The sequence below is a fragment of the Lacerta agilis genome, chromosome 5, assembly GCF_009819535.1.
Source record: "Lacerta agilis isolate rLacAgi1 chromosome 5, rLacAgi1.pri, whole genome shotgun sequence".
In the NCBI taxonomy this organism is placed as follows: Eukaryota; Metazoa; Chordata; class Lepidosauria; order Squamata; family Lacertidae; genus Lacerta; species Lacerta agilis.
In genome coordinates, this window is record NC_046316.1 from 34,857,262 (window position 1) to 34,879,105 (window position 21,844).

The following is a 21,844-nucleotide window of genomic DNA, read 5'->3' on the forward strand; positions in this document are numbered from 1 at the left end:
ATTTTTAATCTTTGTTGGAAGCCGCACAGATGGGCGGGGTACAAATAAATATAATAATAATAATAATAATAATAATAATAATAATAATAATAATAATTTATTTGTACCCCACCCATCTGTGCGGCTTCCAACAAAGATTAAAAATACATTATTTTTAAATAAAAAATAAATAAAATAAAATAATAAAATAATAAATAAAATATATTATTATTATTATTTATTATTTAAACTAAAAAGGCCTACATGCTATAACCTTACTTCACAGGGGAGTTGCTCCATACCCTTCATCATTTAGGTTGCTTTTCTTCTGAACTTTTCCCAACTCCACAATTTTATTTTTGATGTGAAGCGACCAGAACTCAACACAGCATTCCAAAAGCGGCTACACCATAGATTTTAATAGTGGCATTATAATATTGGCTTTGTGCACCACTACCGGTGGAACCGTCTCCCTCAGGAGGCTGTGGACTCTCCTTCCTTGGAGTTTTTAAAGCAGAGGTTGGTTGGCTGTCTTGTCATGGATGCTTTAGTTGAGAATCCTGCATTGCAGGCGGTTGGACTAGATGACCCACAGGGGTCCCTTCCAACTCTGCAATTCTATGATTCTGTGATTCTGCCTGCACCTTGAACTTAGCTTGGGAGCTAATAGGAAGCCAGTGCAATTCTTTCAGCAGCAGCATAACATGGTGGCGATAGTCTGCACCAATGAACAGTTGTGCTGTGACTAAAACACCCCACCTGAGATTCTGGAAAGCTTCTGCCAGTCGAAGTAGACAATATTGGGAAAGATAGAGGATGGAGAAATCTCCCTATGTCCCCGTTCTGTGTAGGACCAAGCTTTATACAGCTTACTGTGAGTAAGACTTAGTGGGCTAGGTGGAACCCAGCCAAAGTTAGATGCTAAATAAGCTTGAGTGTTCCTTATCATCCCTGTGCTGCACACTGCACTCAAGCAGCTTCACTTACAAAAGGCTTAAGGGAAGTCTAAGACACACCCTGTACCACAAACAGTTCTGTGGCCATTATGGTTTTGTACTACTAGTCATGGGTGGTGAAGAGTAAGATATTGCATATGGTGCTGTGACTCAGATAACTGGAAGTTTTGTAGGGACGTTTTCACTTTAGGTTGGCTTCCCGCCAGCCTCTAGACAACTTCGTTCCACACCTGCTGAAAGTGGTCATAAAGGGAGAGTGTTTTTTTAAAAAGTCTAATGTAATATTTGTGTGGTCTTTCAGCATGCATTGGGAATATAACCATCTTTCTCTGTTCATGTATTGATCTGGATATAGGAAATAAGTCCAGTACTCATGATGGTCCACAATACAGCACAGAGCTCTGGCCCATAGTGCATTGACCATAGGTATATTGTATTGGGTCAAGGGATGTCATGGATCATATGAGATGGAGGTCCTGTTCATTTTGCCACAGGACTCTTTGGTGTGTATCCTAATGAACAGCCTTTATAGGTTGAGAATATTAAGCCATGATACTAAACCACAAATCTGTAGACTGTATTTGGCCTCTTCAGAAGAGTTTCTCTAGTACGAGTTGATTGCTCTGGGGTTGTGAATTGACTAGGACATCCAAGGTAGTACAATGCAAAATGTGTCAGGATGGAACCATGCTTTTACGGAGAACACAATTGTGGGCCACACATTGGACCACCCAGTACTACATACTGTACAGCTAAATGGAAAACACCAGGATTGGGACATGGCTGTGAGGGGTTAGATAAAGCAAAACCCTGTGGCAGGAGAAAGAGTAAGGAGAACTCTGTTGTTTAGTGGCTAGATCAAGCTTGCAATCAGATGAGAGGATTTTACCAAGTTTTCAGTCTCGGTGCTTTGGAAGAGGAAAGCAAATCTGTTTCAGTTCTGATCCCCTCCAATTAATTTTAAAGCTTGCACACAAAATCCGTGGCTATTTTTAAAATTTCCCAATAGTGAATGGCGAGGGGGGATTGCTTTTCCTGAAGTTGACTCTGCCACAGATCCCGAGCCAAATTGTGCAGCCTGCAAAGTGCTTCAGACTGAGTCAGACTGTTTTCTGAAGCACCAAACTGCAATCTGATCTGAGTCTTGTGGTTGGGGCACACTCCTAGCCTTTGCTTAAGAGAAAGAAGCCTAGCAGTACCATTTCACTGTACTGATGATATTCTTATTTCAAACCAGCTGAAACCAAAGTTTTCTGAAACTGCTTCACTATGTTCTCGGACAGATTTTTCAAACAGAATTGGGAGTGACAACTGCACTACCTTTTCTGCTTTCTGACTTTAGAGAAAGTTGTAAAAGTTGCTTGAATCACAAGGAGTCTGAAAAAAAAAGCCTGGTGTGTTTACTCCCATATAGCTTTGAGCTTGTGAGCCTGGAAGAGAAATAGAGCAAAATGACATCACTGGATGGTGCCATCAAAAGCTGCCTGTTGGCTGGGCAGACAGGCTGAGTGCAAGCTGGTTTTTCTGAGTGAAGCGTTGGTTTAGACAAACAAGAGAAAGTCTGCATTGTGTCATGAATATGATCAGAGCTACAGGCCTTATTCCCATGAGGAAGAAGTGGAAAGGGATGCAACTTTCAGCTCCTGTGAGCAGCTACAAAATACAGTTCAATGACATAATCATTTTTATTGTTGAGAAGAAGATGGGAATGAGCAGAAGGACATTCCTGATGGATTTAGCAAGAAGAAAAGGCTTCAGGGTAGAAAATGAGCTAAGGTATGGAAAAAAAAGCCACCACTCCACCCTCACCATTCATTAGATTCCTTTGTATGTAGACTTGGAGCTTAACATCTTTTGCTGACAGTGCAGTCCTATGCATGTCTACTCAGAAGTAATTTATCTCAGGTAAGTAGGGATATGGGATTGCAGCCTTAGCGTGCAAGGATGCGCTTAGATATTCTGTAGATGTCTTTTAGTAATTTTTCTGTCGCTTAAAAGGTTGGGAAATTGTCAGGAAGATAACGAAGCAAAGAGATCTGAATTGAATAATAAGTGGAATAAGTGGGCTGTTTAGCAACATTTCTGTGAAACTTCACTTAGCATTCGAGTTACATATTTAGTTTGATGTCTATATAGCTTCAAGGAAATGAATGTTCAAATGCACACAGAGGTGCATTCTGTGTATATGCACAGGCTACAATTCTTGACTGCTGCAAGAAACGAACATCCCGTAGGAACATAGGAAGCTGCATCATACAGGATCATACCATTGGTCCACTTAGCCCAGTATTGTCAACACTGGCTGGCAGCGGCTTTCCCGGGTTTCAGGTGATCAAGATGCTGGGGATTAAACCTGATACCCTCTGCATACAAAGCATGTAGTGCTACTGAGCTTCAGCGCTTGCCCAGATGACCTTCATGTGAGTCTTCTTCCTAGCTTTCAGCAGAGAATCATAGAATTGTAGAGTTAGAAGGGACCAAAAGGACATCTGCAATGCAGGGATCTCGCCCAACATGGGGTTTGAACACACAACCCTGAAATTAAGGCTCTCATACTCTACCGACTGAGCTCCCGCCTTTCCCCCCCTCAGTGGGTCTCTAGGCCATTTAGAAAAATTATAGGAAAATGTGGGAACCACAATGATAAATGGCTTCAGATTCTGAAATCCTCATGAGACAAGTTACCGTATTAGTTCTGAAGCAACAAGAGTCCTTCATTTTACATTGCTGCTTCTCAGAAGACTATTCAGACATTTCATTCTTTTAATGATAAAGGAATAAATTGGTTTCTGAACAATTTTCAGATCACCAGCCTGAGCACACACACACACACTCTTTATCTTCCTGCGTTTGTTGTGTGCCGACACATCCCTAAACTCTGCACCTAAATGTATTTGTAGAGTTCACTCATAAAATCTTTTATCTCCCTTTCTGCTAGAGTCTGAATAGGCAGTTCTTTCAAATGCACCTTTTAAGAGGCTGATGTGCCTTGGAGTTGAACAGATTTCCATTCTGTCATTATTTTTAAATCTTTTCTGATCTGGGCTGAACAGAGCATTGCAAATAAAGGCCTCTCTTCCTGTGTCTTTTGAGTAAACACAGACATACTTCTCTTTCTCTTCTGGTAAATCATGGTCAATGGCATCCACAACAGACTGTGTGCATTCTTTGCCATCATGTGGCTGGTGACTAACGATTGTCTGGCCAGTTGTCCCAGTTGTCCAACCTCTTTTGTCATTCCCATGCTTTAGGTCACCAGTGTAGCAAGATTGCTTATCATTTTTGCTCTTAATTCTTTCAAATAGAATCTCTCAAATCAAGTAGAATATTAGGAGTGCAATGGCTTTCCGACCTCCTTCCATACAGACAATGGTTCCTGACCTAACATGATGGTATGATGAAATTTAATTAAACATGCTTGTACCTTATTTACTAACAAATACCAGTTGTACATGTAAAAGAATGTGCAGGGATGGTGAAATGGATGTTCCAGATGTTGGACTGCCATCATCCCAAGCCAACATAGCCAAGGATCAGGAATGATGGGAGTTGTAGGCCAACAACATCTGGAGAGCCACAGGTTCCCATACCTTCTCTATCTAGTGTGACCAAGATACAGAATTCAAAGCAAGCCTATGTTAATGGGGGCTGGTGTGGTTCCTGGAAGCTCTATTAAGTTATTTGGGGCAGAGTAACTGTAGGCTTGTGGAGGTCATACACATGCAGTGCAGATTTAATCCTTGGCATTTCCAGGCTAGGAAAGATACCTGTGTGTGTGTGATGGCAGAGTAATGCCTTTGGAAGAAGAAGAAGAAGAAGAAGAAGAAGAAGAAGAAGAAGAAGAAGAAGAGTTTGGATTTGATATCCCGCTTTTCACTACCCGAAGGAGTCTCAAAGCGGCTAACATTCTCCTTTCCTTTCCTCCCCCACAACAAACACTCTGTGAGGTGAGTGGGGCTGAGAGACTTCAGAGAAGTGTGACTAGCCCAAGGTCACCCAGAAGCTGCATGTGGAGGAGCAGGGATGCGAACCCGGTTCCCCAGATAACGAGTCTACCGCTCTTAACCACTACACCACACTGGCTGTTTGGAGCAAGGAAAAGGTGGAGAAAGAAAATCTTGCAAATATGCTTTGTATTGTTAGTGAGGAAATGGAATGCATCGCTTTGTTTTCCTGCATCCGTTCTGAATTCACTTCAACCAAGACCATTTAACCGTCGATTTTAAAATATTGTCAACAATATCTGTGGAAATCCCGCACTTCTTACATTTTTTTTTGTGTGTGTCAAGAATATGATGCAGCTGTAAAAGTATCAGAGGAAACTGTGGCACTGTTGGCTGAGCTGCTGCTGTTGTGAGTGCAGAAATGGCAAAGTTCCCAGATTGTCAGCTTAATACATATACATTAAATATGCACATTTTATATAAAGGGATATAAACCACAGGAAGCAGAAGTTAAACATCTCTAACGGAAATTTGTTGTTGTTGAGACAACAAGGCAGAACCTAGCTCTGTGTTGATAAGAACATTGATGCCCAGTGAATCTGATTACTCAGATGCATATTTAATTTAGGAAACATATCCCATCTTTCCACTAAAAAAAAAATTGAGCTTACAACATCCAAGGAAAAATGCAATAAAACAAGCAATTAAAACAATTTATAATCCAAAGCAGAAGCAGAATGGCAATTCTTTGGATCCTCTCTTCTATAATATGCCTGACTAGTGGAATTTCAGAACTGGCATTTCAAGATGTATTAGGGTCAAACTGCACATGACCTTCACTGTGTAGTTCTGCCCTTGAGTGCACCATCCCAATCTCTCCAGTTGCCCTGATAACTGCACTGGGCTCCCAGCAAACTTGGTAGAGAACTCAATCCTACCCACCTCCCTGCTGCAGCCTGCAGTTTGCACTGCAAACCAAGCTTTCTGTGTCTGTGGCAATGAGTCCTGTTCCTCTGAAATCAGTTATAGGAACATAGTGGTGGGTATTGACCCAGGTCAGGCACACGGTGTAGTGGCAAAGGCAATAGTTGGTCATATTGTGATGGTTTCACTCCTACCTGCAGGGTTATTGTTCAGCTCCATGGCTTTTGTCCTGTGGGGTCCTGGCTGCAATTATCCATTCAGTCGCCTAACGTTATTAAGCATTTGTATGTAACTACTGGGAGCTGCTGTTTGGCTTTTTGGAGCACCAGGTCATTAGTACAGCTCTGTCTCTCCATTCCATCTGAATCAGGAGAGGTTGGTGCCTGAAATCAGTGACATGCTACATGAGGACCAATATACTGAGGCTGAATCCTGATAAGGCTGTGGATGGACAGTTCCAGTATCTGGGAATTTTGTGGACAACCTGTTCTTGGAGGGATTGAAATTCTCTGAAAGAACAGGTTCACAGTCTGCAGGAATTCTTGGATTCCAGTCATGTCACTGGAGTCCCAGGTGGCTTTTATGCCTAGAGGTGTTTATGGTCACACTAGGCTGGTTTGGCAGCTACAGCTGTTCCTGGACCAGGATGGCCGGGCCTCAGTAATCCATGTCATAGTGACTTTCATCTGATCTACTGCAATGCACTCTATGTGGGGCTGCCCTTGAAGACTGTCAACATATTCCAGCATTCTCTGGAAGGCATTGCTGTGGCAAGTCAAGTCACTGTGCCACTGCAGCTAAATTTGATCGATTGGATCTTGCTTGCATTTGGTGAGTTAATGCCTCACCATATATTTCCCACATGGCTTATGCCACCTAAAATTATGTGAGAAGGTGCTATCCTATTCGGGTGGTAATTTTAGAAACAAGTTTTGGTAAGTGTCTTAAACGGCTTAGCACGCTATCCCTCGAAAAGCACATTTGAAGCACATTTCCTCCTCAATGAATTCTGGGCCCTGTAGTTTACACCTCACAGAGTTACGATTCCCAGAAACCCTTAGCAAACCACAGTGCTCAGAATTCTTTGAGTGAAAGAATGTGCTTCAAATGTCCTTTAAAGGTATAGTCACTATGCAGTCCCTGCTCTGCCTGGATTAAACCAGAGGACTGGTATATTGAAGATCACAAGCCTGTGGGCATCAGGCACAAGTCTTGAGCTAGTTTTCAGCTGCCATATGTAAAAACTTGAGGACACACAGCTTATTGAGAAATACCAAGAGTGGCATTGCTTGAAGTGTTTAACCCAACTGTCTCTTAACTGTTATGAAGCTCCAAGTCAATGAACAGGCACACCGTTAATTCTCAAGGCTGTCAGGTAGCCTTAAGGAGGCTCTTCATTGCAACAGCATGTGGTCAGGCCAAATGTTTTCAGTGCTGCAGACAATGGTGGTGGTGGTGGGGGAAATGTGCCTTAAGGGCATCAATTGATACTGAGCGACAGAGGACAGTCCAATCTGAAGGTGTCATCGAAAGCATCGTGGCGTCAAATCACTTCCCCCTGTTCATTTTGTGGACAGCAAAATTCCACGTTATTCCTGATAACTGAGAGAAACACTTTTTTCTTTATGTTTGCTTCTTTCCTAGTGATTCTGTCACACACATTGTGACTGAGAATAATTCTTGCGCTGAGATCTTGAAATGGCTACAAGCACAGAAGGTGGATGACAGTGCGAGATTCAGGATCCTGGATGTCTCGTGGTTGACAGCCTGCCTGGAGGTGGGAAGGCCGGTGGATTCAGAGAAATATCGGCTTGTAAGTAAAGTGGACTCAGTGTGAAATCAACAGCCTGGGCAACATGTTGGAAAAGTCAAACCACAAATAATGGATGATCGGGACAGAATACTTAGGTTTAAATGGATTTGAAGCCTGGCTTCATTGAACCCAAAGTGGCTGAAATCCAAGTACTTAACTTGCTTGTTGGATTACAGCCACACTTGGCTTACCTAATTTATTCTCCTGCCAAAACATGGCTTGGGGTTGTTTTCCTTCTCTGTGGAAGCCCCCTGAGAAATATGAAGCAAACAGATAATGGCCTAGAGTCAGTGCTGGTACACATGATCTTCTCAGCCCTTCTGACCACTCACCTCCATAATTTCCCTGATATCCAGCTGTGGTGATCTTGCAGCGTATTTGTATGGAAAAGCAGCATACAGATTTAAATAATAAATAAATAATCTGTGGCAAAGTGCATGGTGGTGCGCATGTAATTACCAAATGCCAAACTCTGGGTTGGTCAGCTTTTGGGTGGGTAGGGGGCTGCTGCCACTGAGACCAGGTGATGTATCTTTTTCTTTTCTTTTTAAAAAACACATTTTCTGTCATTTATCCACATACAGAGAAGTGGACTCTCCCATTTCCCACCTGGGAGCCTACTTCTTCTCCCAGTCTCTCAACCTGGTAGACCCTTTCTACCCTGCCTTTCATGGTCATGGATCCTAAGCCCCTTCATTCTGCTGACATGTCCCTCAAAGCTGGACTGAAGACATAGGAGACATAGGAGCCAAGGTCCCTTTGCCGCCTCCCCTAAAATATTTGAGGGGGCCAGACCAAAACTGAGGGGAATTTCCACTCAAATGGTGTGTGTGCATACCATGTCATGTGATCAATTATGCAGGGCAGGGCTTACCCCCCCCCAATATTTTATTCAAGTTGGCACCCCTGACTGAAGATGACATCAGCCCTGGAGCTAATCATTCCCTTCTTTTGTTATCAATGGAAGCGGGGAAATGGAAAACATAGTGGTAGAAAATTGCCCCATCTCATGTCCTGGTCACAGCTAGCCGACAGAACAGAGGACATGGTGGTAGCTTCCCAAAGAACCCCCTGCTCCCCCCCAAATATTGCTCTTTTGCAGAATGCTTTCAATGCAGGAACTTTCAATTTAACTCTCCAATCTGTCTTGAACATTATAGCGCTGTTGTTTTCCCTATAACTTTAGTAATGTGCTTCATGCCACAAGCCAGAGAACCACACCACTAATTGTATCTGCCCAGCTGTGTTTGTGACTTACTTCCTCCCCCCCCCCCCCAGATCAGCAGCCTCCACCACAAGCAGGACATTGTTCATATTCATTTAAGCCTAATGCAGCTCTGTGGATATCTTGAAGAAAGTAATTGCTTAATAGGAATTAGGACAGTCCTGCTATTGGAACTCCTTATGTGTAGTCCTTATCCCTTGTCAATTACAATGCCCAAAGAATGGGCATAAAAAGCAGGAGCAATTTCTGCCATCATGGCAAGCTCAGCAAGTGCCATCATGACTACAGGAGGGATTGCAAGGCTGTCCAGCTACAAAGGTGAATGCTGCGCTTTAAGAGATTGTGGGTGTGAGCAAGTCAGAGGATAATTACATGGAGAGAATAGTGGCAGCACCGTTAAGTGTGAACAAGCTGTTAATGTATAGTATCACTTCGGTTCACAGAACCTGGATGGCTCATAGTTAGAGAATGCTAGCTGGAGCAGAGTTTCCGATGAAGTATCTCTTGTGAGTGCAGAGCCAGGGAATGACAATTGATAGAGAAATATGTATCTGGCACCATCAATAATTTAAACGCTCTGCTGAGATGCGAGTCTCTATCACCTGAGCAGATTAAAAATATATTGCAGTTTCCTAATTTCTTCAGGATATTGCAAGGCCCAGATTTCTTTGGGATATTTCAGTTGACCCATTTGTTCCGGATATTGTGATCACTCTGTTCAGTACAGGTGTTGCACACCTCGGATAACTTGCTAAACTTTATTAAGAAGTAACAACTCTATTTTGGGTGAGCCCTGAGCATGTGTCTAAAATAAGGTCGGCAATCCAAGTATTGTGTTAGCAAAATCCACATGCGCCCACCAGATGGCGATATTGCTCTCAGGCACTGGACATTGTACAGCGCTTATATATATATTAAAAAATATTGCCAATGGATTTGTTGAAGAAAAGAATATAGTCAATACTTTGGATAATGCCTGTTTATGTCAATACATTTGTTGACTTATACAGGTTAAGCTCCGGTATTGGCTTACATGAGGGGCTGTGCTAAAAGATTAAAAGCTCAGGTAGAGATGGATGATGTAATGCAGGAACAGGTAATGAAAATCTCTCTGTGTGTGCATGCATGTATGTATGTATGTATGTGAGTGCACACACACACACACAGAGAGAAAGTAATTCAGTAATATTATATACATTTGCATAACAATTAAGGGATTTGATGTATAATAACCGAGCTTTCCAAATTTATGGTAGCAATTTCTCTCAACTGGGCTATTTATGCCCCAAACTACAGGAGAGATGTCAAAGATTTGAGATGGTTAGTTCTACTCAGAGTTGACCCATGGATAATGATGGCCATGTATGACGTGGATCTGACCATAGGCACGTTAATTTAAATGGACAAACTCTGAATGCAGCTCAGTTGGATATAGCCCTTGGGGTGGTTTTTTTTTGAGATGTGAGCTTCACCATATGAGCCATTTCTTCCTGACAGCCTGTTCCTGTTTATCTTGCTCCCTTGGTCTCACTGAGCCTTCTGCACATTCTATTTCTTTCCACCATTCGTTCCCTAAGCCCCAAAGTCCCTTCTGACTGTCCCTTGTACCAGGGACGCTCCACTAATGACAAACACACAGCCTTCTGACTTCCCACGCTGAAAGATACTCGGAGTCCAGTGTGAATTTCATGCTCTTTATTCAGCTCATAGTAGTGAGGAATGGAGTTTCCCCAAAACGTTTGCTTTATATACACTATTTACACAATGGGCCCCACGTGATTGGCTAATTCCAGGATACTCCTGTATGCCAATCAGAGTGCGGATTCACTTCCACCTGGAGCTGGATTGGGTGGCTCTTGCGGACCAATCAGACTGCTGCAATCTCAATCCTATTGTTCCAGGACCAATCAGACTGCTGCAGTTTGGATCCTATTCAACTCAGTACATAACACACGCCGAATCAATGACCAGGGCTTCATCAGCACAAAACCCCTGCACAGCATTATAAAGCACCCAGCAGTTTGTGATTTTGTTTCTCTGCCCTTGTGATCATACCTGCCTCAGAGGTGGAGAACCTCTGGCGCTCCATATTTGGCTGTACTACAGCTCTCACCATCCCTAACTAATGGCCATTCTTGCTGGGGTTGCTGGGAGTTGGAGTCCAGCAACGTCTGGATGGACACAGCTTCCCCATGCCTGCTTTAAGAAATATACCACCATATGCAACCACCATAGAACTGGCAACCCCCCCCCCCCCAAGCTGTGTCTGCAGCCATCCGTGTGGTGATCTCCAGTTCGGATCATCTTCCAGGGCAGTGAAGTAGTTTCTGGCACTGGACTGGCTCCTGCCATCCACTGGCCAAATGGCCACCGGGTCCTCCTTGATAGGAATGGGCACTTTGCCTGAGTGAGCAACAGTGGTCCTCCTAAATCTGACCCCTGACCTTTTCTGAGCTCTTGTATGTTTGGGTGTTTGGCTGACTCCTGGCTTCCTTCCAGCCGCGCACAGTCAGTGGACTAAGTGAACTAGACTAGTTCCGGTAAATTAGAGTATTAAAGTATCAATGCCTGGTGCCTCCTCCCCAAAGCCCAGGAAGCTTCTTCCAAGAGCCCCCCAGCCCAGTTTTGGGAAGGAGACAGCAGGGTCTAGCATCCTGTCAGAGGCCCGGGAAGCTTCAGCCTGGCTTAGAGAAGGAGACTCGATGCTCACACTGACAGTATTGTGATGTTGTGATATCGCCTCCCCAATCGCCCTCCCAAGCTGGTGCCTCTGTCCCTAACTGTTTCCCTATGAAAAATTTCACCACACACCACTCTTTCCTTCCTCAGGCTGTGGCTTCTCTCAGACCTGATGCAATGCTCTTTCCATGCTTTGTAATAGGTATCTCCACCAGAATTTCAAGCGGTAGTGCCAGAAAATGTGCTGCAACACAATCCTTTTCTCTATGGCTTAAAAGAGGGGCCAGCAAACTTTTTCAGCAGGGGGCCAGTCCACTGTCCCTCAGACATTGTGGGGTGCCAGACTATATTTTTTTTGGGGGGGGGGAATGAATGAATTCCTATGCCCCACAAATAACCCAGAGATGCATTTTAAATAAAAGCACACATTCTACTCATGTAAAAACACGCTGATTCCTGGACTGTCCATGGGCTGGATCCGGCCCCCGGGCCTTAGTTTGCCTACCCATGGCTTAAAAGGTGCAAATATTTCATGCTCTAAATGCTTTCCTGTGTAGGAACAACTCTGGCTTCATTCTTTACAAGTAGGCTAATTAGAATCCATCTCAAATGAACTTTTCATAATCACGACACATATCAAAGCAGTTAGAATTTTAATGAATTAAAAAAACAACAACACACCAAACACTGAAATTGAACAGAAGGCAGGGAAGTCCTTGCCTTAAGCATGTTTAAAACCAGCCCATGACGTTTTGCTACCAGAATGGTCTTTCAGATTTTCTGCTGCCTCCAGGAATAAGGAAGAGTTGAAATAAAGGTTAATTGGTTTTAAAGGGTTTTTCAAGTTAATTTTGTTGTAATTTAATTGGAGCAACATGAAGTGGAGATTTGTTTTACAATGATCAGCTAATTTTAGACAAGGGTCAGTGACAAAATAATGGACTCTACTGGAGTGTGGACTCTGCCACTGCAGGGGAGTCCAGTGAGAAGAGGCAAGGCCAGGATTAGCCAGGAGGTGAGGGACAATGCAGTGAGATAATGCTACAACTAGGGAGAATGAGGCGGTTATCTCAGGTGGCAGATTTTAGGCAACATTAAGCAATAGCATTAAAACAAAACAAAACAAAAAACCCATTTGGATCTCACATCCTGCCACACAATATCCTGGGAGCTTCTCCTCTGAGAGCTAGAAGTACGCCTGATTGCAGGGTGCTGAGGGTTGTCCCATCTTGATTTTGCCCTGTTGAAGCTGCACAGAGCTAGGATCAGATACTGGGCAACCGTCCCTATTCTGAGTGGGGCGACCAAGATGATCAAGGGTCTGGAAACCAAGCCACATGAGGAACGGTTGAGGGAGTTGTGTATGTTTAGCCTGGAGAAGAGAAGACTGGGAGGTGATATGACAGCTACAGTATCTTCACAGAGCTGAAGGGCTGTCACATGGAAGATGGAGTTAGTTTGCTTTCTGCTGCTTCACAGGATAAGACCTGTGGAGGGTAAGACCAATGGATTCAAACTAGAAGAAGGGAGACTCTGACTAAACATCAGGAAGAATGTTCTGACGGTAAGAGCTCTTTTAGAGTGGAGCAAACTAGCTTGGAAGGTGCTGGACTTTTCTTCATTGGAGGTTTTTGAACAGAGGTTGGATGGGTATCTGTCAGGGATTCTGTAGCTGTGATTCCTGCATTTCAGAGAGTTAGACTAGATGAGTCTTTTGGTTCCTTTGAGCTCTACAATTCTATATTCTATGATTTTGTGATCTCAGCATCCCCTGCAGGTCCCAGCATGGAGGTGATTTTCTGTTTCCAATCTCTTTGTGTCTTCAAAAGCTGGCAGAATGCAATTGATGCAGTATTAGTGTAATATAATAAATTAACCAGGCTCCTATCCTAAGTCTTCATGCCACATTTTGCACCAACTGAAGTTTCTGGTCACTTTTCAAAAGCAGTCCCATGAACAATGCATTACATATGTCTAATCTGGAAGTGACTGGAGCATGTCTAACCGGCAATTTCCTTGTTCCAAAAATGTAGCATCTCTGATTATATATGTTACAAAATCTTCTGTCTAAACAGGCTCTTGGAATTAACTAAAATCTTAAGAGAGTACAGTATAAGTTTTATATTGAAATGAACTTGTTTAAGGTGATTAAATTATTTTCCAGGCCATGTTGATACTTAATCATGTTATACCAGGCAAACTGAAGCTATAGGTCATAAATTGCACATAACTGACATATTCTTCAGCCTGCTCTTGCATAAAATCATTGAAACTAGAGAACTCAGAAGCTGTAAGTTTTACAAAGTTAAGAGATGACTTAACTTCCGAAATTTCCCACGCAGTCTTCTGAATTTCTTTAGCTGGCATTGGGTCTCTGGCAGCCCATTTAGCTGTGATATGATGTCTGCAGTTTAAAATCCACCATTAAAGTATAATTCACAGATTGCATTATTATCAAGTCTGAATGATTTTGTCGCAACCTACTGAATCCCTTTGGGCTATTTGCCAAGGCAGGCTCAGACACACGCACACTAATTTTCCTCCTTTCAAAACACACAGCGAAAATTACCAGAAAGCTGCGCTTACTACCGCTATTAGAAATTATCCTAATACAAATGCCATTGAACAAGTAAATGAATTCCGAGTCTCCACTGGATCATATATAATGGCAACTTTTAGATGAAATATTATTAGTGAAAGGGCTTATCTAATTTGGCAAAAGTCTTTTGTCCCATATATTATAGTCATGTCTCTGACGTAGACATGGAAGAAAGCTTTTCACGCTATACCTGGTTTCCTACACATTTGTCCTTAAATGTGTCAATACAGAATGAACCAATCTGGAATGGGTGCTCCCCCACCCCCAAACTGAGATGCTCTGTAATCTGACTTTGTGAATCATATTTATTAAGAAGGCGAGCAGTACTAGGTCTCTCAAGCAACCTTAAGAATCAATTCTTTGTCAAACTCTGCTTTTTGCATGAGGAAACCACTTAAAAGCCACGCGTTCTTTGATTCTCTTGCCGGACAGCTGGGATTCAGTTGACAACTTTACCATGTTACAGTATCAGCTCAACATGGAGGCCCTCTTGTCTTGGGAAAGGAGGAAGCAATGTCTTTTCCTCATTTGGGTACTGGCTAGGATAAACAACACAGGCATGGAGAAGATGTAATACTAATCAGTGCATGTGTGGCAATATGACTTAGCCATTCTAACCCAGGGGTAGGACACCTCAGGCTCAGGGGCGAACTGTGGCTCTCTAGGTCACTTTGTGTGGATCTCCCTAGCCACACCCTCTTTCCTGAGGCCACTCCCCTCGCCAGCCCTTGATTTACGTCCTGCTTTAGTGTTTTTGCTTGGTTGGAATGTGTCCTTGAACTCTAATAATGACTCTTGCTTGAGGATAGAGAGGGTTGTGTGTTGTATTAAGAAACCGGCCTATTGCACTACAAAGCTAAAAAATTATATTCATTGTTTTGCTCAGTTTTGTCTCTGACCTTCCGCACTAGTATATGAACCTGAGAACGTTGCCCGGAAGGGAACGTGACCCACAGGCTGTATGTTTCTCCACCCTTCCGGTCTAACCCTATCTTTATCCAGAATCTGTGTCTTATGGCCATTTGGTCACCATAGGGACATTTTTCATAACAACTTTTTCATGGCAAATGTAAAGTTTGCCCTCTGAGAGAAGGGCTACATGTCCTGGGTATGAACCCTGGGATCTCCTGGAACAACTTCTGGGCAACAGCTGCTAGTCAGTTTAGATAATACTGAGCTAATGGTCTAATTTGATATAAGGCAGGTTCCTGTGTTCCCATGGTAACCCAGTACTCGAATAAAAAGCATCATGCCTGGGAATGATGGGAGATAATATGAAAATTCTATCGCCGGTGTTGGTCCCACTATGGATCCTGCAGACACAGGCCAAATGATGCTGCGGTCATTTGGTATCTCCCATAGCTGGCAGTAAGAGGCATTTGTGGCGTTCTATATTGGGAGCATCACAATTTGAAACTGTTGCTGTCAGAATAAGAGAAAGATGGTGTGAGAATATGGCTGGGTTTGTTCAAAAGCACATTGTCTTCACGAGAGAAACAGAAGATTGGGGCTGTTTGCTTGAAATGTTTTGCAGCATGGCAAGAAAGGAACTGAATGTACTCTAGAGAAATAGAAACTTGGTAATCAGGTTTTGAGGTAATTATTAGAATGACAAATTGCCCATTTCCTCCTCCTCCTCTCTTTCTAGGTGGGTGAAAAGTGTTCTGCTACTTCATCCATGCAGTCAGTCCTTGGTACAGATAGTGTCTCCCAATATGCCTGTCAAAGGAGGACAACTTTAAATAATTACAACAAAAAATTCACGGTAATATACATTATTATATTTATTTATTTATTTATTTATTTGTACCCCGCCCATCTGGCTAGGTCCCCCAAGCCACTCTGGGCAGCTTCCAACAAATATTAAAATACATTAAAATGTCACAGATTAAAAACTTCCCTAAACAGGGCTGCCTTCAGGTATTTTATGTATGTCAAGTAGTTGCTTCTCTCTTTGACCTCGGATGGGAGGGCGTTCCACAGGACGGGTGCCACTACCGAGAAGGGACTTTCTTCTTTCCCTTTTTTTAAAATATACATTTTTATTAGTTTTTACATATATTTTCCAAACAGAACATATCATCTCATCTCATCTTATACAACATTTTGGCTAATTTTAGGCTGAGACTTCCATCAACCACGTCTGAGGATTTTCAAACCTCATCTCTTAATCTTAGTTACAGGTGGGTAGCCGTGTTGGTCTGCCATAGTCGAAACAAAATAGGAAATTCTTTCCAGTAGCACCTTAGAGACCAACTGAGTTTGTTCTTGGTATGAGCTGAAGTGTGCATGCACACGAAAGCTCATACCAAGAACAAACTCAGTTGGTCTCTAAGGTGCTACTGGAAAGAATTTCCTTTCTTAATCTTAGATTTGATCCTAACTATTACTTTTAATAATCCGTATCTTAAAATCCATTCTCATAAATCTTTTCTGCAATATTTCATATAGTTCTCCTTACAAAACTTCTTGTAGTCCTACAAGCGTAGTCAGTTGGTTACAATTGCCTTTCAGATAACTTGTATATTTACTCCAATCTTTCAAGAATTTCTGGTCCCACTGGTTTCGAATTCTCCCTGTCATCCAATCCAGTTCTGCCTGCGTAGTCCATCAATTTCATCTAACTTTCTTCTCAGAATAGATGGTCACACTAAACAACAGGCAGCTTGAGAAACTAGTTATAGACCATAAATACATTGCTCATATAGCTGCCCAGGAAGCAGCAACAGCTAATGCAGAGGATGAACAACCATCCTAGATATCTGAAGAAGTGTGCATGCACACGAAAGCTCATACCAAGAACAAACTTAGTTGGTCTCTAAAGTGCTACTGGAAGGATTTTTTTATTTTATTTTGTTTTGACTATGGCAGACCAACATGGCTACCTACCTGTAACTGGAACCATCCTAGGCATTATTGTGATTATTTCAATGTGTGCCTCACTGGCATTTTCAACCTACATTTTCTGTCCCACCATTGCTATTACCAATTAACCTTTTTAGAGCTTTCCTGCCACATGGGAGTAAAAAAAAATGGTCCTGTTTTGTGATCGGCAAACACCGAAACAAGTGCACGCCTCATTTCAGTGCATGGCTAGTTGCAATGTGGTTCTGGTCAGTGAATTCAGCTTAGTTAAGCAAACCATTCTCTCTCAGCCAAAACCTTTCCACCCCCCACCATTTGTAACATTTGTTGCTGTTGTTAATTACTCTTGGGCTACTTTATAGGGTTGGAAACGTTACTGAGAACTGTGTAACCTTTTGAGAACTTGTGAAAAATACCATGTAAATGTCCTTTCCCCCACAGTATCAATAGCTGGGAAATGGGCTTTCAGATAGTAAAGTTTTTCTGCTCTATCTGTGTTATGTCAAGTGAGTATGAGCATCCTCTGTTAGGCCCTGAGGATTCTAATCATTCTACCAAAATGAGGAACAGATTGGCTATGATGGGCTACAGACTGCAACTGACTCCAGCTGAATGTTGAATTTCATTTTCCCGAGCTACTCAAAATTCAGAGCCTGTTCAAGCTGCTGTGTTGTCCTCCTTTGTTATGAATTTTCCTCTGCAATCATTGGCTGAATATCACCCCCACAATATTATTTCAGATATGCCTAAACATAAAGATTTATTGCTTTGTTTTGGCTTTTTAAAAGTTAAGCTCTTTTGTCATCCCCCCCCACCTCGTTAAACTGACAGCTCAAAACAAGGGCATTTATTATATAGTTTTTGTGCCTGCTTCATGCCGCATCTGAACTTGCTTCCAGAATCTCCTTCTCTCTCATGTCCCTTGTTAAAGTAACAGCCATGACACTTTTTGTGTTTTCCACAATTAATACTAAGTCAAGGTGGAGCTGACTAAGGAGGATGGGAGCCGTAGTCCAAAACATTGGGAGGGCACTGGGTTGGGGAAGCCTGCTATAGCATAATTTGGAACCATTTATGAGGCCTACTTTGTATGAAGGCAAGCAACTGCTTACAGATATACAGTGGTACCTTGGTTTAAGTACAGCTTAGTTTATGAACAACTTGGATTAAGAATGCTGCAAACCTGGAAGTAGGTGTTTTGGTTTGTGAACTTTGCCTTGGAAGCAGAACATGTTTAGCTTCTTATTGAGTGTGTTCCATTTGTAAATTGAATCTCCTGCTGCTATTGGAAAGCACGCCTTGGTTTAAGAATGCTTTGGTTTAAGAACGGACTTCCAGAATGGATTAAGTTCATAAACCAAGGTACCACTGTATAGGTATTTCCAATGAATTCCAGAAGTCTGCTCAACAGTTAGTTAAGTGGTAATGAGAATAAACATGAGTAGAAAGTCTGCGGAGGTGAGGAATTATAATCTTCTTGGGAAAGACAGATCCCAACACAAGCCATGCTGAGCTTTCTGACTAAGCTTGCCACCTGCCTCTAGAAAAATGTGATTGTCCATTTTTAAAGAGAAAAGTGTCCTCTGTCCTGTTTGGATGCCTTTTTTCATGTATTCAAGCTCCTCCTCCTCCTCAAAACTGTGTGGGCAGAGAGTGGGTCAGACTTGGAAAACGAGAAGGGGGGGTATGCATGGCTTTGGTGGAGAACAGGTGGAAATAGTTTTTGTGTGGGCAGAGGCAGGTAGGTTGAAGACAGAGACTCAGAGTCGGAGAGCTAGTGAGAATAATGGCTTGCTTTGAAGTCATTTCTGCACCAGGTAAAGTATTTTTTAGCTCTCCAATTTCCCCCCTGACCTGTCCTGTATTTTGCCCAATCAAATGTGGCAACCCTGCTCTTGACTCAAGTGTCAGACTGGGAAGGGTGGCAGAATGAACAACCCCCCCCCCCCGCTGTTCTACCCAAGCTCCTCTTGTGCCACCTGAGTCCCCACTGATCTGCATATAAGTTCAGGACCAGTTAATTAGGTCAGACCGCTTTAAAACGATGCTGCTTAGCAAGCTTCCTGTCCAAGCAAGAGCCTCTGATGGGGACCTAAATGTCCAAGTGGGTAAATGTGGAGGCGGGTCATACTTCAAGTACCCTGGTCCCAAGGCAGGACATGATTTAAAGGACAAGACCAGCACACAGAACTGGGCCCAGAAATAGACTGGGAGCTGTTCCAACCAGTGAAGGGCTGATAGAATATGCTCATAGCAGCTGTTTCCAAGGAGAGAACAATGCACACTGTATTGAACTCCTTGAAGAAAATGTAGTTTATAAATGTAATAATAATTTGTCTTGGTGACTCGCAAGTTGTGTAGGCCTCATGTCAGGCATAGGCAAACTCGGCCCTCCAGTTGTTTTGGGACTACAACTCCCAGCATCCCTAGCTAACAGGACCAGTGGTCAGGGATGATAGGAATTGAAGTCCCAAAACATCTGGAGGGCCGAGTTTGCCTATTCCTTCCTCATGTTCAAGGCTTTCCTTTTTTCTGCCTTGTTTGTTGCCTTCTACAGTGAAGAGACATTATTGGATATTTGAGCTCAGTAAATTCCTCCATTGAGAATAGGCCTAATCCTTGTCTTTTAAATGTTAATGTCAAATAAAATATTATATATTTACTCCATCAATAATAGGTCATATGGTTAGTCAGCATTCAGAGGCTACTGAGAATGCTCAGTCCTCATTGGTCTTTTCCCTCCCCCTTTTGGGTTTTTCCCTTTTTAGGGGGGGGGTACTTTGGGGTTCTTCCAAGCATGCCGATATCTCCCTCTTGTGTGTAGATGTTGCTGCTTTGGCTACACAAGCAGCAGTGTCCATGCCAGGACATGTTAGTGGAAGTGATCCATAATGAACAACAACACTGCAAAACAAGATGATGCCTCTGAGGAGAGGGTGTGCCCAGTCTGTCCATTGCAGCTGTACATGCATATAATTTTTATGTCTTCCTTCTTATTTCAAAATATAGTCCAGCTGGCTCTCAAATCCATCATTCTAAAGGTCAGTAAAATTAAACTCTGAAAGGCTGAACAGTGGCAGTTTTAAACAATTGCTAACTACACCCCAGTGGGTCATTCTGTAGCACCTAAATAAATCAGATGTGTAATTTTTTTATTTTTTAAAAAAGTTTGTGTGATACTTATTACTATTATTTTTACTTATTATATTCTCTTCATTTGAAAGCAGTTCATTGCAAGTAATAAAACTGCATTCTGAAGCATATTTTATTGCTTTGGGATCTCCTGAGCTTCCACTATTCTGAAAAGCTGTGAAGGGGGAGAGGTCTCTTTCATGGTAGATATAAGCCCTTCACTTTGCAAATATCTTCACTTGCGGTTAAAGTTTCTTAGGTGGACAGATAGTCATTTGCATCATCTGCTAGTGCTACAGCCATCACTGCGTGTAAGATGCTTTCTCCCTGTGAACTACAGGGGCTTTGTGAACATCCTTCAGCAGCTATGTTTATAAAAGGCTTTCAGATGTGCCCTCCAAGTTTCTCCTCCAAATGGAGGAAATGTTTGAGGTGGGGGATTGAAGGTGTACTCCCACCTGGGTGGGTGGGAACATACCTTTCTCAATCAAAGGAATAACCAGGAGATTTAAGCTCCCAATTGTTCCTTTGAAGCCCTTAGGTGGGCACAGCTTCCTGAAAATGGCATTGTGAGCCAAATGAGGAGGTCTGGAGGACCATCTTTGGCTAGCGGTTCTCCAGTCCTGGCTTAGTGTGCCATGCCAACCAGGCCCAAGTGGCAGAGAGCAGGGCCAGAAACAAGCCCTTTTCCTTCTCAGGAGATTCTACATCAGAACAACCAGTCAATGCATGATTACAGATGTTAAGGCTTAGTCAGCTGTTAACAGATCAACAGTTGGAGAATAAAAGCAGTTCTAAATATAGACTAGAGGGCAATATAAGAATTAGCACAATGCCCACTTGCTGTGATTCCCCCTGCCTGCATGTTAATTCTACACATGTAATACCACCTACATTAACATTATAAATTGATTTTGCACTCCCATGAAACTCTGGGAGCTGTAGTTCTATGAGGGAGACTAGGGATCTCAACAGATAATTCCTACCACCTTTGCATGCCATGATTTCCATGATTTTTGTTGCAGGGCAGGAGAGACCTTAACAAGTTAAATAGGTGCAAAACTGAAATAGGTTTGCACAGTAGATACACCTTAAAATGACTAGTAAATTGCAGTGGGACCACTTAACATCTTGTGGTGAAGAACAATGCAAGAACAGCATTTACTGGGAGGATTTTCATAGCAATAGTTTTACATTTAAACTTCTGTCCCGCAGCGTTTTTATCTGGGGCCTGTGCTTTCACTGTAATTCATACATTCAGAAAAAAGATGTTCCGAAAGATTATTTTCTGTGCAAATACGGAGCTGCGATGAGGCAGCAGTATAATTTACTTATACAAGCTGTGGGCAACCAACCATTAAATGACGCATTGTCTCTGGCTGAATGCCACATAGCCTGCAAATTAGGTCCAAACTGTCTTGAATTATGTGCTGGTGATAGCATCTTGTTATAACCACTTTATTTTAAGATATAAATATATTGCCTTTTCTTTCCCTTTGTAACTTGGCGATAGCTTTTTTCTTGCTGTTGCTATTTTTAGCTTTTAATGTTAGCACCGCAGTCTGTGTTGGGCTGTGCGGTCTTTGATAAAGACAGGGATTTTTCACTTAGAAGTGACCCGCGGGACTCTAAAACCCCATTTTTGAGCTCTCTTGTAGAATAGCGGTTGCAATTAAATGTGCCATTTTCCATACTCTCAAGTCGAGCAAGAAAACAGGTGTTTTGTTA

At 42.5% G+C, this 21,844-nt stretch overlaps 1 protein-coding gene across 1 annotated transcript in view; it reads left to right on the forward strand.

Annotated features, from left to right (window-relative positions):
* Positions 1 to 2,420: 2,420 nt before the first annotated feature.
* The window catches only part of DNTT (DNA nucleotidylexotransferase), a 100,067-nt gene continuing 80,643 nt past the window's right edge, over positions 2,421 to 21,844 (forward strand). Inside the window, exons 1-3 of the mRNA XM_033148094.1 lie at positions 2,421 to 2,711; positions 7,448 to 7,616; positions 15,768 to 15,884. Coding sequence (XP_033003985.1) covers positions 2,509 to 2,711; positions 7,448 to 7,616; positions 15,768 to 15,884 — 489 coding nt within the window. The 5' untranslated portion in view covers positions 2,421 to 2,508. The remainder of the gene's footprint in view (positions 2,712 to 7,447; positions 7,617 to 15,767; positions 15,885 to 21,844) is intronic.